This window comes from Podarcis raffonei, chromosome 2 (genome assembly GCF_027172205.1).
Source record: "Podarcis raffonei isolate rPodRaf1 chromosome 2, rPodRaf1.pri, whole genome shotgun sequence".
Lineage (NCBI taxonomy): Eukaryota > Metazoa > Chordata > Lepidosauria > Squamata > Lacertidae > Podarcis > Podarcis raffonei.
In genome coordinates this window covers 3631702-3657757 of record NC_070603.1, presented here as the reverse complement: position 1 = coordinate 3657757, position 26056 = coordinate 3631702, and the positions used below count along the sequence as shown (strand labels likewise).

The 26056-nt window shown below is 44.4% G+C and overlaps 1 protein-coding gene across 5 annotated transcripts in view; it reads right to left on the bottom strand.

The window, feature by feature from the left end:
* The window catches only part of LRP1 (LDL receptor related protein 1), a 316344-nt gene that overhangs the window by 93097 nt on the left and 197191 nt on the right, over positions 1 to 26056 (bottom strand). For all 5 annotated transcript variants that reach the window (XM_053370298.1, XM_053370312.1, XM_053370304.1 and 2 more), the window contains 14 exons: positions 22544 to 22711; positions 21240 to 21422; positions 20155 to 20355; positions 19273 to 19518; positions 17400 to 17597; positions 12157 to 12361; positions 11093 to 11257; positions 9179 to 9423; positions 7342 to 7473; positions 5571 to 5798; positions 5122 to 5296; positions 4574 to 4668; positions 2388 to 2537; positions 97 to 240 (listed from right to left, as the gene is read on the bottom strand). In XM_053370298.1, coding sequence (XP_053226273.1) covers positions 97 to 240; positions 2388 to 2537; positions 4574 to 4668; positions 5122 to 5296; positions 5571 to 5798; positions 7342 to 7473; positions 9179 to 9423; positions 11093 to 11257; positions 12157 to 12361; positions 17400 to 17597; positions 19273 to 19518; positions 20155 to 20355; positions 21240 to 21422; positions 22544 to 22711 — 2535 coding nt within the window. The remainder of the gene's footprint in view (positions 1 to 96; positions 241 to 2387; positions 2538 to 4573; positions 4669 to 5121; positions 5297 to 5570; positions 5799 to 7341; positions 7474 to 9178; positions 9424 to 11092; positions 11258 to 12156; positions 12362 to 17399; positions 17598 to 19272; positions 19519 to 20154; positions 20356 to 21239; positions 21423 to 22543; positions 22712 to 26056) is intronic.

Here is a 26056-nt window from a genome sequence, read left to right as displayed (position 1 = left end):
CTGAGCCCTGATCAATGCTCACACTTCCCCACGATGCTTCTTCAGGCCCTCCCCTTGCATGATGCCCCTTATGATCCGCGCACTCCAAGAGCTTACCATGCAGCTGAATGCTCTCATTGTAGATCTTCATATGCATGACCAGCGTGGTGCTGTTGCGCAACACAACTGCTTCTGTGCCATCCTTCTTGTTGCAGGTGCCCATTTTTTCTGAAACCTGATCAGCCCACCAGAGTTTATCATCTGGGAGAGAAAGAGATGGAGATTACGCAACTTTCCTTAACAAGCAGGGCATACTCTGACTGAACTTGACACAGGCTGTTGGTTCAGATTCCGCAACAAGCTGTGGTCAAGAAAGATGGACAGAGATGATGACATTTGGACAGTCCTGGGTAGGAAAAGTTGGCGCCAAACTGTGACTAAGTGTTATATCTGAACTCTCCCATATCATTCAGATGACCACTCAGTGTGAGGGGGCACTGAAAAAGATTAAACCAACTCATGGAAGATAGATGTCTGAAGGGTTATTAGCTTTGATAGCTAATGGAAGCTCCATTCAGAGGTACCTCAGATTGTCAGGTGCTGGAGAGAGCTCTCATTTAATTAAATAGATTTGGATTGATTAATCAAATGAGTTTTCCTTGATCTTAACTCATGCAATAGTTTTGAAGTAGGAAAAGACACTTGCTTTGTGTGGGATTCAGCTAATGAGCCCCATCAGTGGAAGCATGTGCAAGGTCTTCTGATGGGACAATGGCGCTTTCCCCACCTCTCCTCCTCCAGGGGGTTGCGAGAACTACCAGAGCAGCACACAGAGGGAGGAGATAGGGGACTGTTCCAATGTTGAATTCCTCACTTTGCTTTTAGATCGGCATGAGGAACATTTGACCCTCCAGATGTTATAAACATCTGGAGTTTATAAAACTGCAATGCCTATTGTCTTTGACCACAGACTTATGGGGTTTGGAGTCCTCCAACATCCAGAGGACCACAGGTTCCCTGTCTCTGGATTAAAGGGTGTCTGTACATGTCACAGCATGTGCCACCCCTTTGCAAGAGGTATTTCCTCCTATGTGTAAGAGAAGGAGAAATGCCTAATCCTGGGTTGTGCCCACCCACCATCTGTAGTTTCTAAAAAATACTTATTATCTAATTAAATTCTTTTAAAAATGTGTTGCACAAATAATCAGAGTGGCTTTTATTTCATTAAGATGGGTTTAAATGATTGATGCAACTGACTCAATGATAAAAGTTCACAGTCCTACAAAAAATAGGAGCCAGCTATCACCCATGTGCCTGGCTTGGGCATGGCTGGAGGCATCTGGGAGGCTGTGGTTAGAAATATTACTACTACTACTACTACTACTACTAGTATGAGGTCAATCTGCTGTCCCAAAACCTCTGTCCCAAAGCCCTGCCCTGATGACACCACTGGTAAAACCCATTTAGCATTCAACAAAGATCCTTTAAGCCTCAATTTCTAAACATCACTGCTGCAGCAGCTGTGACAAATATAATGGCTTCCTGGCACTGCTGTGTGCATGTATGCATAGAACAGGGATCCCAGATGAAGCACGACACTTTTAGAAACATTGAAAAAAGCTAAAATAAATGGGAGGAATTCAACGTCATGCTAAGGTTCCAGCTTGCCAGACAGAATGATCTCCACTCTCCTCCCCCTGTGCGCTGTTTTGGGGGTTCTCTTGCCCACCTCAGCCAATTTCAGGGGTGGGGGGGGAGAGGGAGAAAGCCCCATTGCACAACCGGAAGCCCACTGGAAGCTCATCTTTTGCAGTGCCTTAATAGTATTTGATTTATAAAGTACCAAGTTTTCATAAACTACAACTGATGTTAAAATGGAATGAAAAATAGCCATCAAACATATAAAGGTAGCTGCTTAAATTTTAAAACAAAATACAGCAGTGGGATCTTCATTTTACAGTTTAATTGCTTCCAACAGATATTATAATGAGAACAGGTACAAAGATTTAATGATGTGAACCAAGGTCTCAAAGGGAAAAGTGGATTTATTTCTCATTATAAAACTTGATGGAAGGAAATTAATGTTTATCACTTTAAGGATGAAGATGGCAGCCTATGAAAAATTCATACCCTTTGCAAAAATAGCTAATATTCTATCTGGAGGTAGAGCAGCATCTTCTCAGTAACAGAAAATTGCTGCTTAATTGTCTGAAAAATGCAATGCGTCCAAAACAGAAAAACAGACTTGAGAGAAAAAATATGTGCTGTGCATTAAACAATTCACATACATTGTACCTTCCCAAAATAGAAAAGTCCATGGATATGCTGCTTATATATGACCCTCTTCTCATTGTTGCTTACCAGACTGCTGTAGCAATAGCTCCCAAACTCAGCACTGTGACTCTTACCCATGATAGCCAATGCTGTGGCCTTGCGTAGTTGGTTCTTCATGGTCTCCAATACCTCCAAGCCACTACCATCCAAGTTGCACCTATTGATGGTACCACTACCAGAGCTGATCCAGTACAGCTTGCTTTCCTGGTAGTCAATGGAGAGCCCTGTTAGGAGAGAATAGTCCAGCGTGAAGGAGGAGCAACAGCATCATCAATGAAATCTGCAGGTGTTAATTACAGCCTGTGAATGTGCATTAGAGATGGGCAATTCAGACTAATTGCAGTCCATGTCAGTTTCATGTGCATTCATTCGTAAGTCTGTCCACATTCCTAAAAAAACCAACCCTTATTTTGCCCTGTCCTTTCATTTTTTAAAAAATATAATTTTTATTAAAGATTTTCTCAGGTTACAAAAGTATGTGCATTGTCTCTATTTTCACTTCATAGAGTCTTTTCTACAGATCAGTTACATTTGATGTGAGACATTTATATTGTATACAATGTGAGGCTGGGGAGAAGAGGGGGGAGAAGGGGTCTGGTAAACTTACATTCTTTTACTTAGTGAATGTGTGAGGTTTCTGTTTCAGTTTCACTTGGGTAGGTTCTCCATTTTAAAGTTCTTTCTTTAACAGATAGACTGAAAACTTATCATAATAAATGAAAGTTTTCAGTTCACTACTAGAAACTGTGAGATAAAGCCACCAACAAACAGAAATGATACTTGGGATATGTGAATGTGTGCCCCGCCCCCCGCCCCCCCCCCCCCGGCAGAGGGTTGAAAAGCAAAGAAGCAAAATCAGGGGATGGTGGATGGTGAGGTGTGAGAATCAAGCTGAACTGTGATGTCTGGCCAGGATCCTTTGCAGATGCATATCATTCCATCCTTGGTGTGGATGAGGATTAGAGTTAGTGTGCCCAGGTAGGATAAATCCTTCTCTCCAATTCCTATTTTCTCCTGTTTCAAGTGTAACTTTCCATTGGGGAGAGGGTACTAATTTTACACTAAGATAGCTAATGTAAAATCTGGTAAGGAAACAAAGCTTTTGAACATCTGTTTTTGGTCCAGTTATTTGCCAGTATGTTCCCTTGCTAAGAAAGATCCAGGGCTGTGTGTCGCAGGCTTGATCACACTGGAACACACTTGGTTTAAAAGGTTAACGATCCAGTGCTGATCCCCAAACTGAGTCATAAGACTAGGGATGAGGTTTTTGCAGAATTCATAGAGGGGCTTGATATCCAGAAAGGACAAAGAATTTGCAATATGGGCTGAAGGCCACAGAAAAGCATGACTTTTTCTGTGAGGGTTACACTGATGTTTTGAGCTTTGCTGCACTAAATTTCATGTGTGCCAGCGCTTATTCACAGCAAAAGAGAAATGTATACCTCTCTTCAAAGGTTGCCCATAGTTTCCATTTCTCTTTTTCTGTGAACAAATGCGCAAGAGTTAAAACTGCAAAAGCCACCTTTTGCAGTTTTAATTCTTGTTCACTTTTATATCTTAATACACTTTTTTACAACCTGCATTATATATTTTTCAGTACTTTGCTTTTTATTCTGGTTTATTATTTGTTACTGTATTTTGTACTTTTATAATTTATTTTCAGGTGAAGCTGGTTTTTATTTAGATTGTAGGCTGCTTTGTGGAGGAAGTTCCCCCCCAAAATGGGGTATAATTTTTAAAATTTAGTAAGTAAGTAAGTAAATAAATAAATAAAATTAACACAGAACTAGAGAAAGTGAACTGAATTTTTTGGCCCACAGAAACCTGACAAGTGAAACAGACACACGAATACTAGGAGGGGACATTGACAGATGAAGGTGGTTGATACCTGTTGTGTGAAGGCATTACAACCTTTTCAGATGCACTAGAGCAGAGTTGGGGAAACTGGCCTTCCAGATGTGACTGAACTACAATTCCAACCTGCCCCAGCAAGCATGGTCAATGGACAAAGAGGACTGGAGCTCAGCAACTTCTGGGCGGGCCACAAATTCACTACACCTACAAGAGAGCTGTGATTTCAGTGGGTTATGTTGGCCCAGGGTTATTCCAATCATCACAGACAATCCTAGACATGGAAGTGAGCCAAGAGCTGCAGCATTCAAACTGACACTAACATGCTAAGGGGGGGCCAGTGAGTTCTGCCTCTATTAGGCACAGACTAAGTTCTTAGGCATACAACAGAGTGCCACAGTCTCCATACCAACAGGCCCCTTTTGGTTTGTGAAGAGCAGGGTACGGTTGTTGCCATCCATGTTGGCGACACTGATGTTGTCTCCATCAGTCCAGAAGAGTTTTCTGTAACGGAGGCAAACAGGAAGACCACTTATTATCACTAGTACTTCTATTATTACAAGTTCAACTACAACTTATTTTTCTTGCAGGCTCAATTATTAACCCCTTTTTACAGGTCTAATTATGAGCAAAATTGTTTTAACACACCTTAATTAGAATCACTGGAATTCTGGAATTTTCCAGATGTTGAATCCAACCCATGAGTTGCAATTGATTAGCTCTCCTTGTGCTACTCAAGAGTACACTTACTAAATCGAAGTGCCCCAAACACCTGGAGAATCAGAAGTTCAGATAAACTGAACAGGTTTACATTAACATAGAGCTACAAGGGGAGGAAAAAGCAAAACTAGCTAATTTGGTAGAAAAACAACACTATACTATCCTGGAGCTGTCATTCAAACTCTAACCCTATGGACTACCTTCTTTCTACAGAATCTCTTGTTCTGCCAGACTCACCCTTTGAGAGGATGTACAACCAAACAGTGAGGCTTGTCCAGTCCCTGAATAACAGCATTCTTAAAAGAGCCATCTAGCCGGGCGACATTGATCTGTTTCTTGTGGGCATCGTAGCTTGTCCAGAAAAGGTTCCTGGAGACCCAGTCCACAGCTAGGCCATGGGCATTGGGTAGGTCTGCAAGGCAATGAGGGTGGAGAAATGAGGGTAGACAGAGGTAAAGCCCAGAGACAGCAACAAAAAACGGAAGGTGCCTGTAGAGCACAGGTGAAAAGCTGCAAGAGCTTTAGGTTCATATAGCACAAGATAAGCATGCCAATGTCTTCCACTTGACTACTGCGTTTCACAAAAGGTTCTAAATTCATTTGACAAATCCATTCCAAAGGACAGCATGTACTGCAGGGAAGAGAGGAAGCAAGGAGAGAAAATGAATGACAGGCAGTCCCCCCACCTGCAGACACAACTGTTTCCACGCCTGTCCCATTGATGAATGCCCGCTTGATGGTTTGTGTGCGGACATCAGACCAGTAGATCCGCTGCTCCATGGCGTCATAGTCAACTACAGTGACGTTGTCAATGTCAGGAACAGTGAAGGAGTTGATGTAGTTGTAGTATGGGTTGTCAATGTCAACCCCGCGGATCTCCATCTGGCGGGCATAGAGCAGGAACTTCTTAAATTCTGGAGAAGGGGATAAAGGCCAAGAACAGATAATGGGAACTCATTCCAGTCAGGGCTTAGTAGATACAAAGCATGTTTGCTTGCCAGATACTAATGAAGGGAAAATGTTTATTATTGACCTGTTAAACTCCATTTTTGTTTGAATCCATTTTGCTCAGGCCTCAAACTGCAGCTAGCTTGTTTCTACAATCCCGCAGCATTTAGTTGATAAACTATCTGTCAGCAGTTACTAATCGTAAAATACATCTGGGCTGGCATTTGGCCTGATCCAGCAGGACTATTCTCATGTTCTTATCACATCACTCCTTCTTAGAGGTACAAAGACTATCTTTTCCATGACCCTTGCCCCCATCACATCTGCAACAACCAAAAAAGCAGTTTTGGGACCACTTTCTACATTTCAACTAGTTCTAGAATTTCACTTTTTTACAATCCTTTTTCTTGAAAATTGACTTCTATACATTTTCACTGAGATCCTGTTATTTTCTCTTTATGCTGAATGTTGCCTTGAGCAACCTACTGTTAAATGTGAAATAAAAAACAATAGCTGCTTTATTCCAAGGTATATAAGTGCCTAAGGTGAGAATTACATGTAAGGCAACAAGCTCAGAGAATGGCAAGATTGCAGGACCAGTTCTGCCCTTCACTCCAAGCAGGTCTGCATGTAGTGTCATTCTAATGTGACTTTGGCATGTAGTTTTACACACTGCTATGGAAACAACCCAAGTATCTAAATATGATTCTGTAGAATCTAAAGGCGAAGACAATAGTTTAAAACAGCTTTGAATTATCAGGGCCAGAAATGAACAAGCCTAGGGTTCATACACAAACCTTTCTCACTCCTCTGACACAAAGCAGTGATGACGTTAGAAAAATCTGTCACTGTTTTCAAATTAACCAGAATATGCCATTACATATAAACATAGGGAACTCTGGATTGTTTCAACTCTGGTTAGTGAATATGCAAGGATCATAAATCATACTTTGACCCTGGCTTGTTTGAACATACCAGAGTTTAAACTAACCAGACTTCCCCAAGTTTAGGTGTAACAAGGAACTCTGATTAGTTGAAAAGCAGGAGTGAAAGCTTTTCTTCTCACTGTTCCTGGCTGTACCAAATGAGAAGAGTGGAGGTGGTAAGGAAACAAACCTGAGACTCATCCAGGCATATATTTAAGTGTGTCGAGGAAAAAGGGCCCTGCTCAAAAGCTCCTATCCTCATTTGCAGCTGATCCCTCATGCTGCAGTCTGTCTGGCAGCCAAGCCAAGGAGTCCTAGATGAACCCATTGTCTACATGTCCATGGATTTAATGGATATGTCTTGGAGTGTGCCTACATGGGGTTTTCATTGCTCACTGTCTGTACTGCATTCCCAAAGGCCAAAGGACCTGCAGGAACCATATCTATTTGCAAAGCAGGTGGGAATAACAGGGTCAAGGAGCCACACCAACTAAGATGATACACTTTTGCACTGTTGCCCCAAATCTTTGTGGTGGGTCTCTAGGCCTGCGAGTGGACCAAAGCCCCTCCATTCTTCATTTACCATAGCATGTGACGTTGTCCTTGGCCAACTTCATCAGGTGAGGACAGGCACAGGAGTAGGTGCTATTGTAGTTGATAAGGCAGAGGTGAGAGCAAAGGCCTTTTCCTCCATTGGCCTCACAAGGGTTGGGAGCTGCAACAACAAACAAAGTGCTGGAGAGAAAAGGTTAAGATCCCCACCCCAATCCTGAAAGAGCAGTCCTTCTGTAAAGAGAGGGTGAAGCATAGCTCTCCTTTGAGAAGGCCAAGGCACAGGTGACATAAAGCTGGCTGGGAAAGGGAGATCTGGATAGGTTGGCAGCATAGGACTGGATCTCTGCTTTCTCCAGCCCTGTCTTACACATTCACCAAAGTGCATGTCTGCATTCAAACATAAGGAACAATGGAAGAAAGCCAACCCTAAAGCCTACTATACAAATCCCAGATTTCCAGGAAGAACCACTCTGCACCAAGGGAAAGTGCTGTCTCTACATTGCGTGAAAATCTTCATGTGGCTCTGCAGTCATGTTTTCAACTGGTTTTATGTAACAAAGCTGAAGCACATACAGCTGTCAATATGCATACCTTGTTTACCTTTGCTTGGCCTCCCTTCATTGTGTAGCCTCACCAATATTAAATCATAGATTAAGTCCTTGGGGGGCAGGGACCTGCTATTTTTTCATTTATTTACTCTGAAAAGTGCTGTGCATATAAATCCCTCACCTCCTTCGGCTACCTAACTAATAATGGCTTACAAAGCTTTTCTTGCCTCCAGGATCACACACAGAAATTCATCTCTCTACCACACAAGAAGGTAATGTGTTTATCTACTACACAGTACTTTGAAAGAATATTCACAGGAACAACCAAATTCCTTGAAAGAATTTTAGAATGGCACTACATCCCCACAAGACAGTGTCCCAGGAGATTCCACCTCTCTCTTTCGGACCCCTGAGGCAGCGAGACAAGACCCAGCTTCTCCTACTCCAAAGCCCATTGACCCTCTCTTCCATGGGGCAAACGAAGTCCCATCTGCAGGTCAAAGCAGGCATGGGGCAACGGGTTGTTGGGAAGGCCTGTAGCTCACTGGCAGAGCACATGATTTCACAGAAAAGGTCCCAGGTTATTGCATCTCCATGTTGTGCTGCGAAAAAGCTCTACATGAGCCCCTGGAAAGCTACTGTCAGTCCAGGATGACATTACTGGGCTAGGTGGACCGAACAGCTTGACCTAGGATTAATTTATATTTAATATTTCATTTATCCAATTTATTGGTTGATTAGCAACTTAAAAGATAAAACAGGCAGACAGACATATATATATATATATATATATATATATATATATATATATATATATTAAAAGGCATCTTTTTCTGTTCTCCTGTGAATCAAGACTCACAACTAAGATCACCTCTTGAGGTTTTATTCTTTTTGGAGGTCCTGCAGCTCAGTTGCAGAACACATGCTCAGCATGCAGAAGGCCCCTGGTGCAGTCTCTGTCGTGTCTGATTTTGGTTTGTAAAAGGATGAGGGACAGACAATTTGCCTACCTCAGATTCTGGAGAGCTGGTGCCAGAAAGGGCAGGCAATGCTGAGCCAGTTGGACAAACAGGCAATGCTGAGCCACCTGGGAAAAGACCGCTTCCTATGACCCTGTCATTTAGGCACCAGGAGAGGACCATTGCTGCATGCTATCCTGCTGCATCCAAGCTCCCACAGCTTAGAAACCCAGGAGTGGACCTGGCAATCTTAAGTGTAGCTGTGAGCAAAGGAAGCTTCAGCCTGCCTCCTGCTACCTGCCTTCACAGAATTTCCCAGGGAGCCCTCCTCCTCTGCCCTTCCCTTGTCACAGCTCACCTAGAGGCTGGCGAGAGGGATGGTAGACCTGCAGGTCAAAGGGCTGCGTGTTGGTTCTCTGCACAACAGTGACATTGTGGCCGGTCCACTTGTTGGCCTTGGCCAGGGTATTCGTGCGCCAGTCAGTCCAGTATACCTCACCACCATAAAGTGTGACAGCAAAGGGGTGCGACAGATACTCATGCCCTCGGAGCACCTCAATGTGGCCTGTACCATCGTAGAGGGCAGAATAGATAGCATCAGACCTGTGGAGGAACAGGGCAGATTTCCTTTAATTTCTTTGTTTCTTTGTGTGCATTTCTTACTGACTCTTCACCCAGGATACAACAATTCAATAAAACAAATAACATTTGCAATTAAGCAATAATCAAAACAACAACACAATAATACTTCACTTTTCCTTACTCTGCAGAAGATAGTGGAGTGATTGCTTATAGCAATCATTCTCACCTCTGGGAAAAGAAGTGTGTCTTCACCCACTGATAGAAAACATGCAATGATGGCATCAGACACACCTCCAGTGGGAATGGGTTCTGCAAACTACCAAGATGACCCAAACAACTTGGACTTCACTGGGCAGCAGCACAGCCAAATGAGCCTCCTGTCTATGGTAGTGGCTAGGAATGGGGCACAGAAGGAGCAAGTGGCTATAAGCAGAATGTTTGGTGTGTGCAAGATGGAAGTGAAACACTAGCCATATGAGAGCAGAAGGAGCAGAGCAAGAGGAAGTAGGGCAAGAACCTTCAGTATCCGCTGACAATCTGCTCATGCAGAGCTGTTCTGGCTTTCAATTTCAGAAAGCAAACCAGCATGAAATCAAAAACTGGCCAAGATATTAATATAATCTGTTTGGATCTGTTAACTGTGTGCACGCACACAGACACAAATTTATTATACTAGCCTAGGACCTACTACTCAATTTATTACTTCTGCATCCAGGGATTGATTCTACTAATATTGTAATTATTCATACAGCTGCCGTGAGATAGAAAATGAATGTGTATGCGTATATTACAGTATACCCATTGTACAGAATGTGTATATTACAGTATACCCAAGGCTCAGAGTAATAGGCCTGGGGGTCTGAGGGGAGAGCCATCCTAGGACGACTGCTTCCACCTCTCATGTCTGGTCCTCTTATTCAAAGACTCTTTTGTAAAGGAACTGCTGTGAAGAGTTTTATGGTCTTTTGATTCTAGATATAAAAGTTAAGCAGAGAAGGGGAGAAGTTACTTTGGGATATCAATTAGACTGTTGGTAAGCTTTATGCTCACTTAATTTTCTTTGCTATATTATCAATGAATTGTAAATTGCGGAACTGTTTGTGCTGTAAAAATATTAAAATTTTAATGGTTATTGTACTTGACTGGTTTTGGTTTTTTTAAAAAATGGCTTGGAGCACAAACCTGTATATAAACAAATGGGCTATGATTATTTTTGACAAAAAAACCAGTTAATTATTATCCTACCCAAAAACTGAATATATGCAAAAGGCAGGTTTTGGGGCCTGTATATGCAATGACAGGAGCATTATAATTTTTTCCAGGAATGTCACGTGCAATTACAGGGACTGTCACATCCTTTTCTACTCAAATACTGAATAGTCACACAAACTCCTCTACCTCCTCCTAAATTTACATCTTGCCCTTCTCGCAAAGAAGCCCAGGACAAAGCTACCTATGGCAGACCAAGGATATTTTTAGCTGTGCAGAAAATAGGATTCCACTTACTCAATACACAAATTCCATACCAACACACACATGCCCATACCTCGATCAACCTACACATATCAGGCAACAGAAACAATGGCACCAAAAGGGTTTTTTGTGCAGAAAGATGTTCATTTTACCAAAATTATTAGCTACTACCCAAAAATCTAAACCAGATAATATTTGGTGGAGGGACACTACACACCTGGCATCTATCCACAGAATGCGCTTCTCCAGGTAGTCAACAGTGAGTCCATTAGGCCAGCCTCCTGAGCCAGTCTCCTTGTGGATGACACGCCGGCCCTCACCACTCATGGACGCTGCCTCAATGCGGGGCAGGCTTGCATCCCAGTCTGTCCAGAAGAGAATCCTGGGAGGAAAGAGGAAGGAGGTACGCAAGTGATGAGGCAGACATGCCTCCTCTCCAGCTGTACAGGGTCAGGGCCTAAACCGCTTCCATAATTCTACAAGAGCTGAAATCTTAGCAGCTTTCGCCTTGAGATACTAAGCCCTTGTCTGGAGACTGGTTATCAATCACCAATTAATATCCTTTCCAACTATCTATAGCAGCCTTTAGGGGAACAAAAATGAACAGCATGAAACATCCCTACTGGGCATTGTTCAAAAGGGCCTTGCCTTATTTCATCAGTGTCCTCACCACCTTTATGCACAGAGATATTAACTCCACTCACTCCCAGCCCCCTTCATCAAGAGAGGCAAGTTCAGAAAATTGGTGTGAAGTATCACATAATTCTTTCAACAGACAAATTAAAGATATTCTCTCTGTGGAAAAGGCAGTGCCCAATGTTGACAGTACAGTGGTACATTAGTTCTCAAACGGCTCAGTTGTCAAACAAATCGGCTCCCAAACACCGCAAACCCGGAAGTGAGTGTTCTGGTTCGTGAACGTTTTTTGGAAGCCAAACGAAGCTCCTGCAGCCAATCGAAAGCTGCACCTTGGTTTTTGAACGGTTTCAGGAATCGAACAGATTCCTGGAATGGATTACATTTGAGAACCAAGGTACATGCTTTTGCAGTACTCAGATAAAATGAATGCACACAGTCTTGTCCTAGACCTCCAGTTTTCACGACTTCATTTACTTGCTCCTTCCAGCAAAAGGCACTGAATAATGGGCTACGAACTACCAGCGAATCTCAGAAAGGTTTTGCCCAGGTCTGTTTGGGCAAGCTGTGGCAGAGCACCCAAGGGAGAGAGCAACATTTCTGACCCCATCCCCCACCTCAGCCCCATTCCATTCAACACCATACCCGCATCGTGGATCCAAGGCAATGGCCCGAGGGTGCTCAATGTCCCCAGCCAGCAAAGTGCTCCGCATGGTCCCATCAAGCTTAGCCACCTCAATCTGGTCCAGGTTGCTCTCCACCCAGTAGATGTTGCCAGCAATCCAGTCTACAGCAAGTCCCTCAGGGGTGGCCAGGCCATACTGGATCACCACCTCAAAGCTGGTCAAGGCTGTGAGAAAGATGGGAGGAACATAGAAGCAATCAGTAACCAGCCATTCCCAGCCAAGCTCCACCTTTATGGTTAAAACTGCTGTTCACAATTCTGCAGCCCTCTGAACCACGTACTTGGAGTCCTGTTCTTCAACCTACAGCCTTGCCTTTCCCTCAAATTGCAACTGATCCCATTTATTTTGGTGGCCAGTCCTTTCCAGACTCCCATACTTCCAGAAGGTGTGCCATTTGCTGTTTGTTTCCAACCCAAATTTCCTTATTTACTAGCTAGGTTTGCATGCTGTGCTCCAAATCCAATGTTTGCCTTTTGAGGACTTTTTCGGGGGGGGGGGTTGTTTCTTATCTCCACCCGCTGGAAAGGTATAGCAGCAGGAGACTGAGACAGGCCTAAAGGACTACAACTACTAGGATACTTGTAAAGGAGTATTATTGGAGACTATGGTGGGCAGAGAAGTACCACCCCCCTCCCTGGCAGTGCCTTTTACATTTTAATGCATTTCCCTTAAAAACTTCATCTTCCAATGTCTCTCAGCCATTTCTGATCCAGTCATTCTCACATTCTTATTCCTGAAGGCAAATAAAAATGTGTAACATGCTAGGGAGGTGTCTGGCCTTTGCCCACCTGTAAGATCTGCTATGGGGCAGAGAGAATCTGTGGCAGAGAGAAAATACATAGCTGTAGTTATCCAGCTATAATAAAAAGCATCAACAATTCTAGAAAAGAGCTTGTCAACGCGTGCCTCTGAGTTTGCTCCAAGTGGGATGTTCGAGAATCGGCTCAGGAATTCATTTGCTGGCTCTCTTCCCAAATGCCAAGTGAATAATTGTGTGATTTGGTTCTAAAGTTTTCATTGCAAGAAACAAACACAATATTTAATGTTTTTCTCTTCCCTCCACATGCTCTTTTCCCCTGTGTCAAGTATTTTTGATAGCAAGCCTGCAGACAGGGACTGTCTTGCTTTTATTCTAACGTAAACTGCTCTGAGAGCCTTACTGGCTGAAAAGCAGGGTAGGAATGTTTTAATTAACTATATAAGTATTTCCCCATGGGCAATAGCTCCCAAACCATTTTTCCTGCACTGACCACTTGAAAATTGCTGAGGGTCATGGTACAGCACATAATTATGTTTCTGCTTATTGCAGCAGCTGTGCTGCCGTGTGCTAGATGCTGTATGGTTTTTAACTACATTTTTATTGCTTCTTTTATTTCTTACATTTAATTTAACTGTATTACAATTTGCTTTCCATAAAATTCAAAGTGTAATGCAATAAAATACAACGTAAGAAAAAGCAATAAAAATACAATTAAAAATCAGTATGAATGCTGCAGACAACCTGAACGAAGCCTGCAGGCCACTGGGGGCCCAGAGACCACAATTTGAAAACCCCTTCCTGGGGGTAAAACGCAGTTTCTCTAAGGTAGCTGCCATCTGTTCCCATTTCACTAAGATGAGGCTTCAGCTACACATACACATGTGTGCACAGTCCCTTTCAATGCAGCAACCAAGGGATAAAACATAACATATGCATAAGTAGTTGGGCCTCCAGCAAGCATGACTCAGAACTCACTCAAAACTCTGGTCAGGAATTGAACCCGAGTGGTGTTGTGGCTGAGTGTCAGACCAAGACCTGGGAGACCAGGGCTCAGTTGCACACTCAGGTTAAGGGCTGAGAAGCAGTGGCTGGCTATCGTGGAGTGAGAGCCATGTATGCCACCTTGAGGTCCTGGGAGGAAAGGTGGGGTGGAAATGTAAGAAAAATAAATATACATATATCCTAGCCTTGGGCAATGTGGAAGGCTAAGACATCATTTTGGATGCAGCTGTTGAGAACAAGAGAGACGGCTATGGGCAGGCTAATCAAATCAGGCTCCCTACCAAAAAGGCTGTCACTTTCTAGAAAGCCACAGCCAAGCTAAAGGAGGCAGTTCTTATTTCTATTGAGTCTGCCTCCCTGCAGCTGGACCCTTCCCAGCTGCACCCTGGTGCCCTACTGCCACCCAAGGTCTCCACCTATCTGAAATCATCAGCCACTTGGAGGCACTAATCAGGTTAGGCTCCCGCTCTTTGTTGAGGCAACTGTCAGGCTGTAATTACAATTAAGGAAACTCCTGGAATGCTAATTAACTCCCACATAATGATCAGCATTTAAAAGAAAGACAGTATCATTAACAAGCGGACTGAATGCTGCAGCTTTTAGGAGGCCCGCAACACAGAGGCAAGAGAAGCGCAGAGGACAGACTGAAGAGCTGCTCGCTCCCCAAAGCCCTCTCCACACGTCCCAGTTTCCCACAGGGCTCCCCCCATGTGTCGTATGGGCAGATTGGCCGAACATCTCACAGAAAAAAAAGACAGCCATTCAAAAATGAAGGGGAGGGTTCCTTTGGCCTGCCCTCTCACCTCCTGCTGCCCACTAAATAATTTTGAATAAAGGGGCCGGAAGAAAGGATGTGACCACGTTTTAGCTGGATCCTGCCTGATGCTGTGGGATCCTGAGGGTTCACAGATGTAAAGAGGTTGTGGTGTCTAGGTCTGTGAGCTTTCTTGGAAATAAACAGGGCTGCAACCAGCAGAGTGGGCAACAGAGAGAACCAATGACATATGACCACCTTCTTGTCTACTTCCTAGAGCTGGAGACAGTTGTCTCCTATAGTGTTTTGTGGTGTGCTTGTTCAGTGCATCTTTGAGATGTGGCTTAATGTGTGCTTTTTAAGGAGCTGCCAACTGTCCCTAGCCTGGGGAGTTAAAAGACAATGGTGGGGGGAGGGTCAATCTTCTATGGGGTTCCAGGTTAAGAGAGTCCTGTCCTTCGCACACATGTACTTAGTAACACTTGCCTGCCTTGTTTGAGGATAACGTCTCATTGAACTGGATTGAAACCGAAGGCCTGCTGTGCCCCAAGTTAACCGGCTGCCAATTACTGTGCACAAATTAGAAACGCTAATCTAATCAACCCCAAGAGCATTTGTTCCCCATCACAGGGACTCAGTCTGTTACCTCTCTATTTATTCAGCTTCCCTGAGCATTACGAGAAGCTTCCTGTTATAGGGCAGGACCTCAGCAATTGCTCAGAAAATGGTATTTTGACACATGAGTGCCAATACTCCCTGATCTTTTGGATTTCAAAACTCTGTCCACACACACACACACACACACACACACACACACACACACAAATCAGGAATGAGCCCACTGTGGAAGAACACTCTCTGAAATTGTGGCACTTGTATAGCATTTTCTGTGGGATCAGACTGAGAGAGATCTACTTTAAAAAAAACACAGTTTGAGGAGAAGCTGGGTTTGTTCAGCACAGATTGGCCAGCCTTGGCATCAGCCTTAAATCAAATTTCCCCTATCTCTTCTAAGAGAAGGGTTGTGCACAGGGTGTGTACTGATTGGCTGGCCCTTGTGTCATTTAGGTAGTCATTGCCCCCTGAAATGAAATCTACAGCAGAGTAAATGGGGATTATCAGGGATAGAATTTTGATCTATTGATTTATTTCTTAATCCCCTTTCCACCAAGGAGGAAGAAAACTGTAAAAGAGAGACGGGCATGACCATTCCATTTGGTTGTTAGAAGAACTTTGAAACTAAGTATAAGTGCCTGAATTGGCTTTTTTCCCTTCCTCCACCCAATTCTGTTACCTTTTATGTTGTCTGTTTCTAAACTGGTAGCCTGAGGCCAAGGACAAATGAATGAATGAATGAATGAATGAATGAATGAATGAGCAGGTTAAAAAGCTGTAATCTTTCAAACACAGTTTTCAATTTGATCCACATTTTTGCAGGTTTGACTTGCCTTGATTTCCTACGAAGTGGCACTTGGAGAAATTCTCCTGATAGATGAGGGCTACTCCAAAGAAGAGCCCTTCCTTTATGCTCATCGTAAGTAAGCAGAAAATATTTATCCCCCAGCTTGCTAGAAGCTCCCCTAATTGTAAAGTGATTTTGCTTCCTAGAGCGACAAAGGGTCAAGGGAAGAGACTGGGGAGAGCAGCACTAAAATCAAGGCAAGTTGCTCCTTCTCCATGAAGAGAACAGAAGCCTGCACTGGGACAGGCACCCTGCCCAGCCTCATGGTTGGCAACTATGCTCTTCTCTCCCACTAAGAGGCATTGCTGTATGTGCAATGAAATCCTGACATCCATGGGGGGGGGGGAGTATCACGAGGGAGATTCTGAGCAATGTAGCAGAGGGGCATGGAACATTTTACTGCCTTCTGATTTTCTGCTTCAAATCCCCCTCCAAAAAGCCACTTCCCAAATCCCACCCAACCAGCAATGTTTCAGATGCCTGTTTACCCTTGCAAGGCACACATATGCAATGCTGGGAAGGATTGGGGCAAAAAAAAAAAAAGTTGGTGAGGAAAGAGTTAAGCAATTTCCCCTGTTCCTTCTCCACTGAATATAGCTCCTGAAACCACTTTATTTCATTACATAAAAATGCTGTTTTACAATGTTTAAAAAAACAAAGAAAAAAGGAAGGGAAGGGAAGAAGTAATTGCTCCCCCTCCTAGCCAAGGGAAGAGGAACTGACCAAGAAGTTGTGCTGAAGGGGAAGCACTTAAGAGGTGGAAGCTGCTAACTAAAGGCACAGTAGCCAGGAAAAGTGTCAAAAATGCCTTACCACACCAACTCCGCTGTTGAATTTTAATAATTTTGTTTTAGATTTCCAGAAATCATGTGGAGAGGGCAGCTCAGAAAACAAGGCAGGAATTTCAGAGTAGACCTGAGACAGCTGAGGGAGACTTCCTTCCTTCCTCACGATACAATCTGTGACTTCAAACCAAGAGGACCATGGGCGTAGCCAGGATTTATGTGGGAAGGGGGGCAGAACCTCAGTTAGTTAGGTATATTTATTGATTTACTTGATGGGGGGGCAGCTGCCCATGAAGAGAACCAAGAAGTATTATCCTGATAAGGTTGGGCTGTGACCATAGCTCACACTAAGATGAATACTTTTCTTTTTGGGTGGGAGGGGGAGTTTAAGGAAGACAATAAGGCTTCGGCAACCCTCCTCTTTATACCACGCACTCACCTCCATTCTCATGCAGCTTTCCCCGGTATATCTTGTCTTCCACCACATCCGTCCAGTAGAGGGAGCTCTGGTTCAGATGGAAGTCCAGGGCAATGGTGTTCCGCAAGCCTGGCACTAAGACACTGTAATCCCCCTTGTGCAGATCAATGCGCCGGATCTCATGGCGGTTGGAAAATATGATGAAAGGCTTAAAGGGGTCTGAAAATTGAGAGAGGACTGTGGATTACTGGTGCCATTGCACTTTTGTGTTTTAGAACTAACGCACAAGAAAGGGGTTGGAGTAACTTCAATAAGGAATTGGAAACTTCTTCCAATAATTTCTCCTCCTCCTCCTCCTCCACTTTGCTCTTTCACCCCTGATCTGCTCATGCCCATCATGAGCCGGCCTGCAGACTTAATCACGACCATCCTCATCATAAGTCATTATGACATTGCAAATTATCAATAGTACTGACAGATATGTGAACAAGGGATTGCTGGGCTGCACTCTGCTACTCATGTCCCGGGTTCAAATTCCCATAGCCCTATCATGATGGGCCACTTAGCTTTTCCTTCATCATTCCAAGGAGAATCATGGCTTATTGCAAATGAAGAACATGCATCATTGAAAAAAACAAACTTGTTGTCTCTCCCTCCCTCCCTCACTTTCGCAATTCCATTCCTCCCTGGGGCACTGGAAACAGAGCAGCCTTTCTTGTGCCTGCCAACTGCAACACTGCTGAATGAGGGCAAGTCCCCAAATGACAGGAACATTGCTGTGTTTCTTGGCTGCCAGAATACACCAAGTTTCGTTTCTCTCCCTCCGCCCGTGCACCTCACTCCACTTGCCCACCCCAACCCCTTTTGGACTCCCTTTTCCATTTAATTTAGCAAAAAGGCAGGAACCTTGGACAGACCCCATATCCGTCATGCATACAAAGCAGGTTCAAGGGACCAGGCCACATTCCACTCCCCTCCACCCAGATCTAACAACGCCGTGCTGTTCAACAGAGACCCTAGTGTTGCAAGTGAGATGCTTGGTGTTGCTATTGTCACAGAGGGGCTGCCTAGGTCTGCCTGCAGGGCAGAACAGAAGCAGATATCCTGGACAGAGGACACCACAGAGGTGGACCCAAAGGGTGGAGGTTTCCATGTCATCTTCTATGTTTTTCTTCAAGGACTAAAGACAATGCCTAGGGAAATGCTGTCGCAGCTTTCAGCCAGATACCATAGGGAGTCAATTTCCAGGCCTGGTTGCAAAGACGCGAGTTCTTCCTTGAAGTGAACCTCCTCAATCCTCCACATTATGGAGCACTGTGCCTGCTCGTAAGCAAGGACCTCAGCCTCCCGGCTAAGGAAGTAATTGATTTTAAACCCAGAAAGTGCAGTGGGGCACCTCATCCTCCAATGTATGGTGGCTTACTAGGAAACAGACCCAAAGTGCTTTGTGACACCTCTTTAGATCTCAGAAGAAACCTTGCAGGGAAATGAGCAGTTTCACTAGCTCAGCAGCACCTTTTCACACAACTGTGTATAATAGGTGCATAACTAGGATGTTTTAATTATTTTTATTCAATTTATATCCCTCCCTTCCTTCGGAATATACTTAAAGTATGTAAAAGGTAAAAGTGATGAACTGGTGTTTGAAAATATTAAAGAGATTTCTTCGTAAGGGAGTTGAGAAAGCCACATCTCCCAGCTATTGAGTATATACTGAAATCCGCTTGCTGCTCTTTATTTAATGTGTGAAACAGCCCTGCACATGCCCATAGAGCAGAGGATCTAGAGCCATTCCTGCAATGCATCTGAGAATCTGATACCATTGTTCCGCAACCCTTGTCCTACACAACAGGTAGAACACTTACACGCAAGTTCCATCGGGTTGTTTACTTACCCATGCTGCGGCAGCTCTCGCCATCGCCCTCCAGCATCCAGCCCTCGTAGCAAGAGCACTTCACATTGTATTTGTCCTGCTCACACTTCTGACTGCACTTGAGGCGCTTGGCACAGTAGCTCTGGATCTGGCAGGTCTTGTTGTCGCTACCCAACTCCATGCCCAAGGGGCAAGAGCAGGCAATGCCCTCACCTGGTGCAACCGTGCAGTTGTGGCTGCAGCCCCCGTTGCTCAGAGAGCAGAGGTCTACAGGAGAGCAGAAACAAGCCACAGAGTCAGTAAGTGAAATCTGGCTACATGCCCAAGTTGTTCAAGACAGCCCTGCCTATGGCATATTGCCTATTCCAGGGCCCACGGCGGTGGTGAACCATCTGATCTGACTGAGTAAGAAGAGATGGTGAAATTAAAGAAGGACGGAGCACTATTTATTAATTATGTATTCATTTTACATCCTGCCCACCCTCCCAAAGGAGCCCAGGGTGGCAAATGCCTCAAGAACAATATAATCAAAAACATTCTAGAAACAGATTAAAAACCTTCCGCTTTTATAGCATGTTCTGAGCATTCACAAAGCCCATGCATAATTTCAGTAATATTTACAGCATCCCTGTAAAGCACAGGTTGCAAAGTACCATTCCAATATTGCTGATAGGCACCTAAGGTTAAGAGTATAACATTGCAGCTGCCTAGCAAGCACCTGGCGGAAGCAGTATCTCAACTGGGGGTTCTGGCACCCTATCAGCCATGCCAGACAGATAACAGCATCCAGAACAAGGCACAAAGCTGAGGGGTCCTGGTTTCCTACAAAACCATACACACAGAGAACTGGAAAGCAAGTCTGCTCCCCTGGGTCACTGTGCTCCTAGAGAAAGGAAGACTCACCACACAGCTTTCCTTCATCAGACCCATCCTTGCAGTCATTTCTGCCATCACACAGCTTTTCCGGAGGGAGGCAGATTGATGTGTTGTTGGCACAAGTATGTGAAGGCGGCTTGCATACCAGGGACTCACAGTTCTCTTCATCAGAGTTGTCCTCACAGTCATTGTCCCCATCACATACCCAAGCCTTGCTGATACAGCGGGCTACAAGGAGAGGAGACAATAAACATATATGAAACACCAGAAGGGGGACTGGCAAAACTGTTTCAACACACAACCCCTGAAGACATTGAGGTACTAAAAAAAAGGCATCTCTACAGTATAGTGATTATGAGGGTCACTGGCTGAGTTGGGTGTGATGCCACAGAATGTTCATGAACATTCCAGCTACTCAGGGAATAAAGCTGTCACAATGTTCCAGTCCAATTTCTGAAAGAAAAGGGAAAGTTGTCAGCTTAGCTGACGGAGAAGGTTTATTTAGGAAAAGGGCAAGGGAATCAAGGGATTTGAGGAAGGCAAGGGCTCTTTGAAGGAGTATCTGCATGTCATGGGATCCTAGCTGCATGCCTGAAACAATCAGGAAGTCTGTGCCCAAGAGCATTAATAGTTTCATGAACCAGCTAATTTCACCCCCTCCAATGAATTGTACATCACCAAGAGGTATGTATGCATGATCATCCTTATTTGTAGACAGAACTGGAGCAATTCTGAATATGAGAGAACACAAAACATGGTCTCTAGCAAAGATCTGAAGGAACAGGAGTGGGACTATATGGGCGTAAACTACATGGTGGCACTGCAGACCTCAGACTACCTACCTTGGGCAAGAGCAAACAACTAGGAGCACAGGATAACTCCTGGGAGAAAGCAGGCACCATTTTCCCTCAGACCCATCATTTATCCTTGCAGCAAACCTAGTTGGTCAAGGCTGAGAGACGGGGACTGAGTGGAGATTCAAACCAAGGTCTCCTCACTCAAACACTCCAACCGCTACCCCACACTGGCTCGCCAAAGGTGCTGGAACTGTGCATGAGAGCTGCCTGGACGAGGGTGCCTTCATCGCCACCTCTGTAATGCAAAACAATTACCAGAGTCCTTGCAGCCAAACTTGACATTTGGATCGCAGACGTGTGTGACACCTTCACAGTTCTTCTCGTCACTGGAGTCCATGCAGTCGGTGTCGCCATCACAACGCCAGCGCATAGGAATGCAGAGTGCATCTAGCCGGCACTGGAACTCATCGGTGTGGCAACCTCCGGGTGGACGTGTGGCTGGGGATGGAATGACAGGGGCACAGAATGTGAAACCAGGTCACAGCTGGTGACTAGGACTGGAAGCCAGCCAGGTGGTAAGGGAAGCTAGCATGATATGTGTCTTGCCAAGCAGGTTTTGAACAGGGGATTCCCTCTCAGTTTCAAATTCTGAATGGGTTGTGGGAGGGGGGCCCATACCACCACCACAGGGAAGGAAGAGGGAAAGCTGCACAAAAAAACACAAAAAAGCAGCAGACCTCTGTAAGTGGTGCTAAACCAAGTTAGCAAATAAGGGCTGTAACTCAATGGTACGGGGATGGAGGCCACAGCTCAATGGTAGACAAATCTGTTTTGCCTGCATAAGGTCCCAGCTTCATTCCCTGGCATCTCCACGTAGGATCAGGAAAGAACCTTTTTGAGATCCTGGAAAGCCACTGTCAGTCAGCAGGCAATGCTGAGCTAGATGGACCAATGGTCAGATTAATAGGTTAAAAAGGACTGACAAAGCCCGGGACCAGGAGGAAGGGACACTGGATGAAGATTGGATTGTTTTTCTCTTTTTATATATATATATATATAATTAAGATTGTTCTATAAAATTACTGAATGTTAGAAAAATGTTGAAATGAAATTACTTGGCTCTTGTAAAAATGTCTAAAGAATTAGGTAAGAATGTTATGGTTAGGAGAAGTTGGTAAAAATAAGATTTAAGCTTTAAACTTTAAGGTTTCTATATGATAAGATGAAAATAGATTAAGGTAATGTAATGACAGAATATTATGAATTAAGGAAAGGATTTGCTGTGATTATTATTAATCAGGATACAAGAAAAGGGAGGAGGAGGAGGTCAAAGAAAGAAGGTATTGAGAGTGGGGAATCTGAGAATGATGGTTTTATTTTATTTTTTTATTTTTCTGTCTTGTTTTTTCTTTGTGTGTGTAATTTTTTTTAATTTATTTTTTTAAAAAAACCTTTTTTCCAATAAATATCATTTAAAAAACAAAACAAAACAGATTCCATATAAGGCAGCTTCCTCTGTCCTATGCTCACAGGATTTAAGTTTTGCCTGTGCAGAATTTCAAAGATGTTATTGGTGCTGGGCATGTGCTGCCTGGCTCATCTTGACTCCTCCTCCTCACCCTGGTTTGTGCAGTTGGCGTGGGTCTCATCGCTGTAGTCCCCACAGTCGTTATCCCCATCACAGGTCCAGTGCACTGGGATGCAGCGCCCACTGTTGCATTTGAACTGGTTGCTGGAGCAGGAATGGCTGCAGCCAGCTTCATCGCTGTTGTCCCCGCAGTCATTGTCTGGAAGGAGGAGGAAGGAAGAAGGAAGGGTCAGGGGCTGCCTAGGTCTGCAGGCGTAGGAGCTACCCTTCCCACACACCCTCTGGAAGAAGACCCCTCTGGCTGACAAGCAGCTGGAATGTCTCAAGGTATTTCAGCAATGCACCCACTGTCTGAGCTAACGGCACATTCCCATCCCATGCAAACTCCAGCCAAGCATGCTCCCCACAGTCCCAAGAGCTCTTGCCACTAGTAAAGCAACTAAAAAGTTAGCAGTAGTAATAGTGATGATAATAATAACAGTAATAAAAATTGATAAAAATGAAAACACAGAAATTGCATAGATCACCTCATGCACCATGGGGCAGTGGGAATGGATGAAGTTAGGAGTCAATCTTACTTGTGGTTTGGGGCATCAGCAACATCTATTCATTCCTTGGAAACCAAATTATATGTATACAATGGTGTGTATGTGTGTGTTTACATGTGAATGTCTGTGCATGTGCAGTTTGGAACAGACCTCATTCAAGATCCTGAAGCCGCTTTTAAGGGCCTCCTCAGTTTCTAAATGGGGACAGGCTTTTCTCTAAAATACTTGAGCCTGAAAATGTTCCCATATTTGTTTTGCATTATTGGATTTTCCGCTCCCTGCAGCAAAACCAGTGACCGACAAAACCATTTGTATCGCTAGAGTTTCTCTTGGCTCTGGTGATCTAAATCATTGCTCCTGCTTCTCCACCTCCCGTCATTGCAGTCTACTTGCCAAATTCTAGAGCAAAAGGAGGTACACAAGAGGATGAGTGGCCTTCTTCCCCTCCCATTTTGCTTGCCAGCAGGCTTAATCTAATGCACTAGCATTTACACTGATATGCGTCACGGTGTGAGAATGTGGCGCTCTTAAGTTCAGTTTGCATTCACCTGCTTACCTTCCTGGTACAATCCTACACAGGTCTACTCAGCACTGAACTCAATGGGCCTTAATCCAAGGTTGGTGTGGGGCCACATTTCATTGGAGGTAACCTGGTGGGAGCCATGTGGTGGCAGGAGGTGGGACCACCCCTTTTATCTCTTTCTCTCTTTCTGCTACCTGCTTTTCACTCTCACTCTCTCATTTTGGGGCAGGAGGAACCAGTTTGGTGCCCCTCCAGATGTTGCTGGTCTCCAACTCCCACCAGCCCCAGCAAACATGGCCAATGATTAGTACTGATGATGGGAGCTGGAGTCCAGCAACATCTGGAAGGGACCACACTGGCTACCCCTGCTTTGGAGGCTGGAAGCATCACCAAAGTGGAACCTACTTACAAGCGAAGGCAAATAAGGCAGGGCTGCGTGACTGAATCACAACAGCTAAGCAAAACAAGTATCTGACACTTGAGTAACAGGAGCAGTGGCCGAGTATCAGAGGGACACATGAAGTAGTGACAGCAGCTCCATCATACAGATGTGAACAACTATAGCTGAAAGCAGGCCCCAGGAACGGCTCTTTGAATTTGCAGAATGGGTACATCAAATGATCTTCATCAGAAAAACTAAGGACAGGAAGTGGGAGTTTTGCTTTGTGTTTTCCTGCAGTGACTGGACTTGTGAGGAAAAGTGACAAGGATCTTAGAGACCAGAAAGCGGGAAAGAGTTGTGGTGCATGTTGATCTATGCACTAACCGGTAGCTTTTGGACAATTCTTTTCGTCAGAGCCATCCCCACAATCCTTTTCTGAAACAGAAACCAACCAGAGAAGACAGAAGAGTGGGCAAAGTGAAAACACACACACACACACACACACACACACACACAGACACGCAACATGAAAAAGGAAATCAAATACGAAAATGGTGATGTACAGATATGTTAAAAGACAGAGTATGAACAGGGGCGGAACGCAGAACAGGAGAGTCGTAAAGGGGGAATGAGAAGCAGTGGGCAAAGTTCACACCCTATTTCCCTGGACTGGAGCAAAGTGATCCTGAGGCCTTGGGGGAAGGCTGAAGCTCTGGGGCACCTTTCATGGATATTCTAGGCCCATTCCCTGAAATTCAGTGTCCCTTCCAAAAATCCATCTGAACTTGTGTGTGCTTAAGTCTACTAGGCAAGCAAGCTCCCAGCGTTTTTACTTATTTAAGTGCAAGGGAAAACATGCAGACAATATTCTAAGTTTAGGAATTTTGCTAGAGTCACAGGAACCTAAGAAGTTGCTTTAAACCAGGCAAGGGTATTTGCTCATTTAGCCCAATATTCTCTACTCTGACTGACAGCAGCTCTCCAGGGTCTTAGCCAGAGAGGGGGCTGTTCCATCAAATGCCACCTGATACTCTTCTTCTTCCAACAGGAACTGACCTTTGACATGCAAAAAATGTGCTCTAGTAGTTATGGTTTCTCTCCTAAGTTGACCCTGCAGCTCTTTTCCTATCCCAGTGGACAACAATCCTCAGAACTAGATGGGAGCCATAAAGTCAGAGGTCAGGGAAGGACCAGAAGATCATCAAAGTCCACCCTGTTGGGGCAGCAATAGGCTTTGTCTCTCTTCTCTTCCTAACCTCACCCACATTAGTCCCAAACTTTCCCTAAATACAACGTATTGTCACAGAGAAAAAGAGGTGACAACATGCTGCACTTCACCAAGATGTTTAAAACACAGATGACTCATACAAGTAAGCCCCAGACATGCTCTCCAAAAGAAATGAAAAAAAAATCAACAAAAATAGCATCAGGGTTAATAGCCAACTGACCTGGGGATAATTTCCTCTCCCATTACCTACTACTCACAGTCCTGCATAGAGACACTTTACACAGTCAGCAGAATCAAGTGGCAAAGCTTTCTCTTTCTCTTGGGACTTTTTCCAATTTCAGGGTGCAGAGGAGCATTCTTGCCACCCCTCCCCCAAAAGATCCCAGCAGACAGAAAACAAGCATCTCAGCTGGAAGGCAGAGCCTGACCTTTCTTGCTGATAGGCAAATGTGCTACATGCAGGGTTTGTTTTTTGTTTTGTTTTGGGGGGGGCATTCAAAAATGCAGACCCATACCTGCAACTTGAAGTGGTACAATCCAGACAAAGTTTAACCACTTGAATCTGGTGAATCTGGCCCTTAAGATTCTGAGCTTGAAACTAAATCTATCCACTTATGAAATGATATTGGGGTGCAAGCCTATCCCACATCAACCTCCAACATTCCATCTTTGACCGTTTAAAGGGGGGGTTCAAAGCACTGAAATCTTCAGATCAGCCCAATCATGCAATGTAATTAATGAGCAGATGAGGACTTAGGGCAGGTGTGGGGAGCCTATGGTCCCCCATATGTTGCTGAACTACAACTCTTATCAGCCCCAGCAAGCAAGGTTTTAGGAACTGGCTGGATGAAGAAGAGTGATGA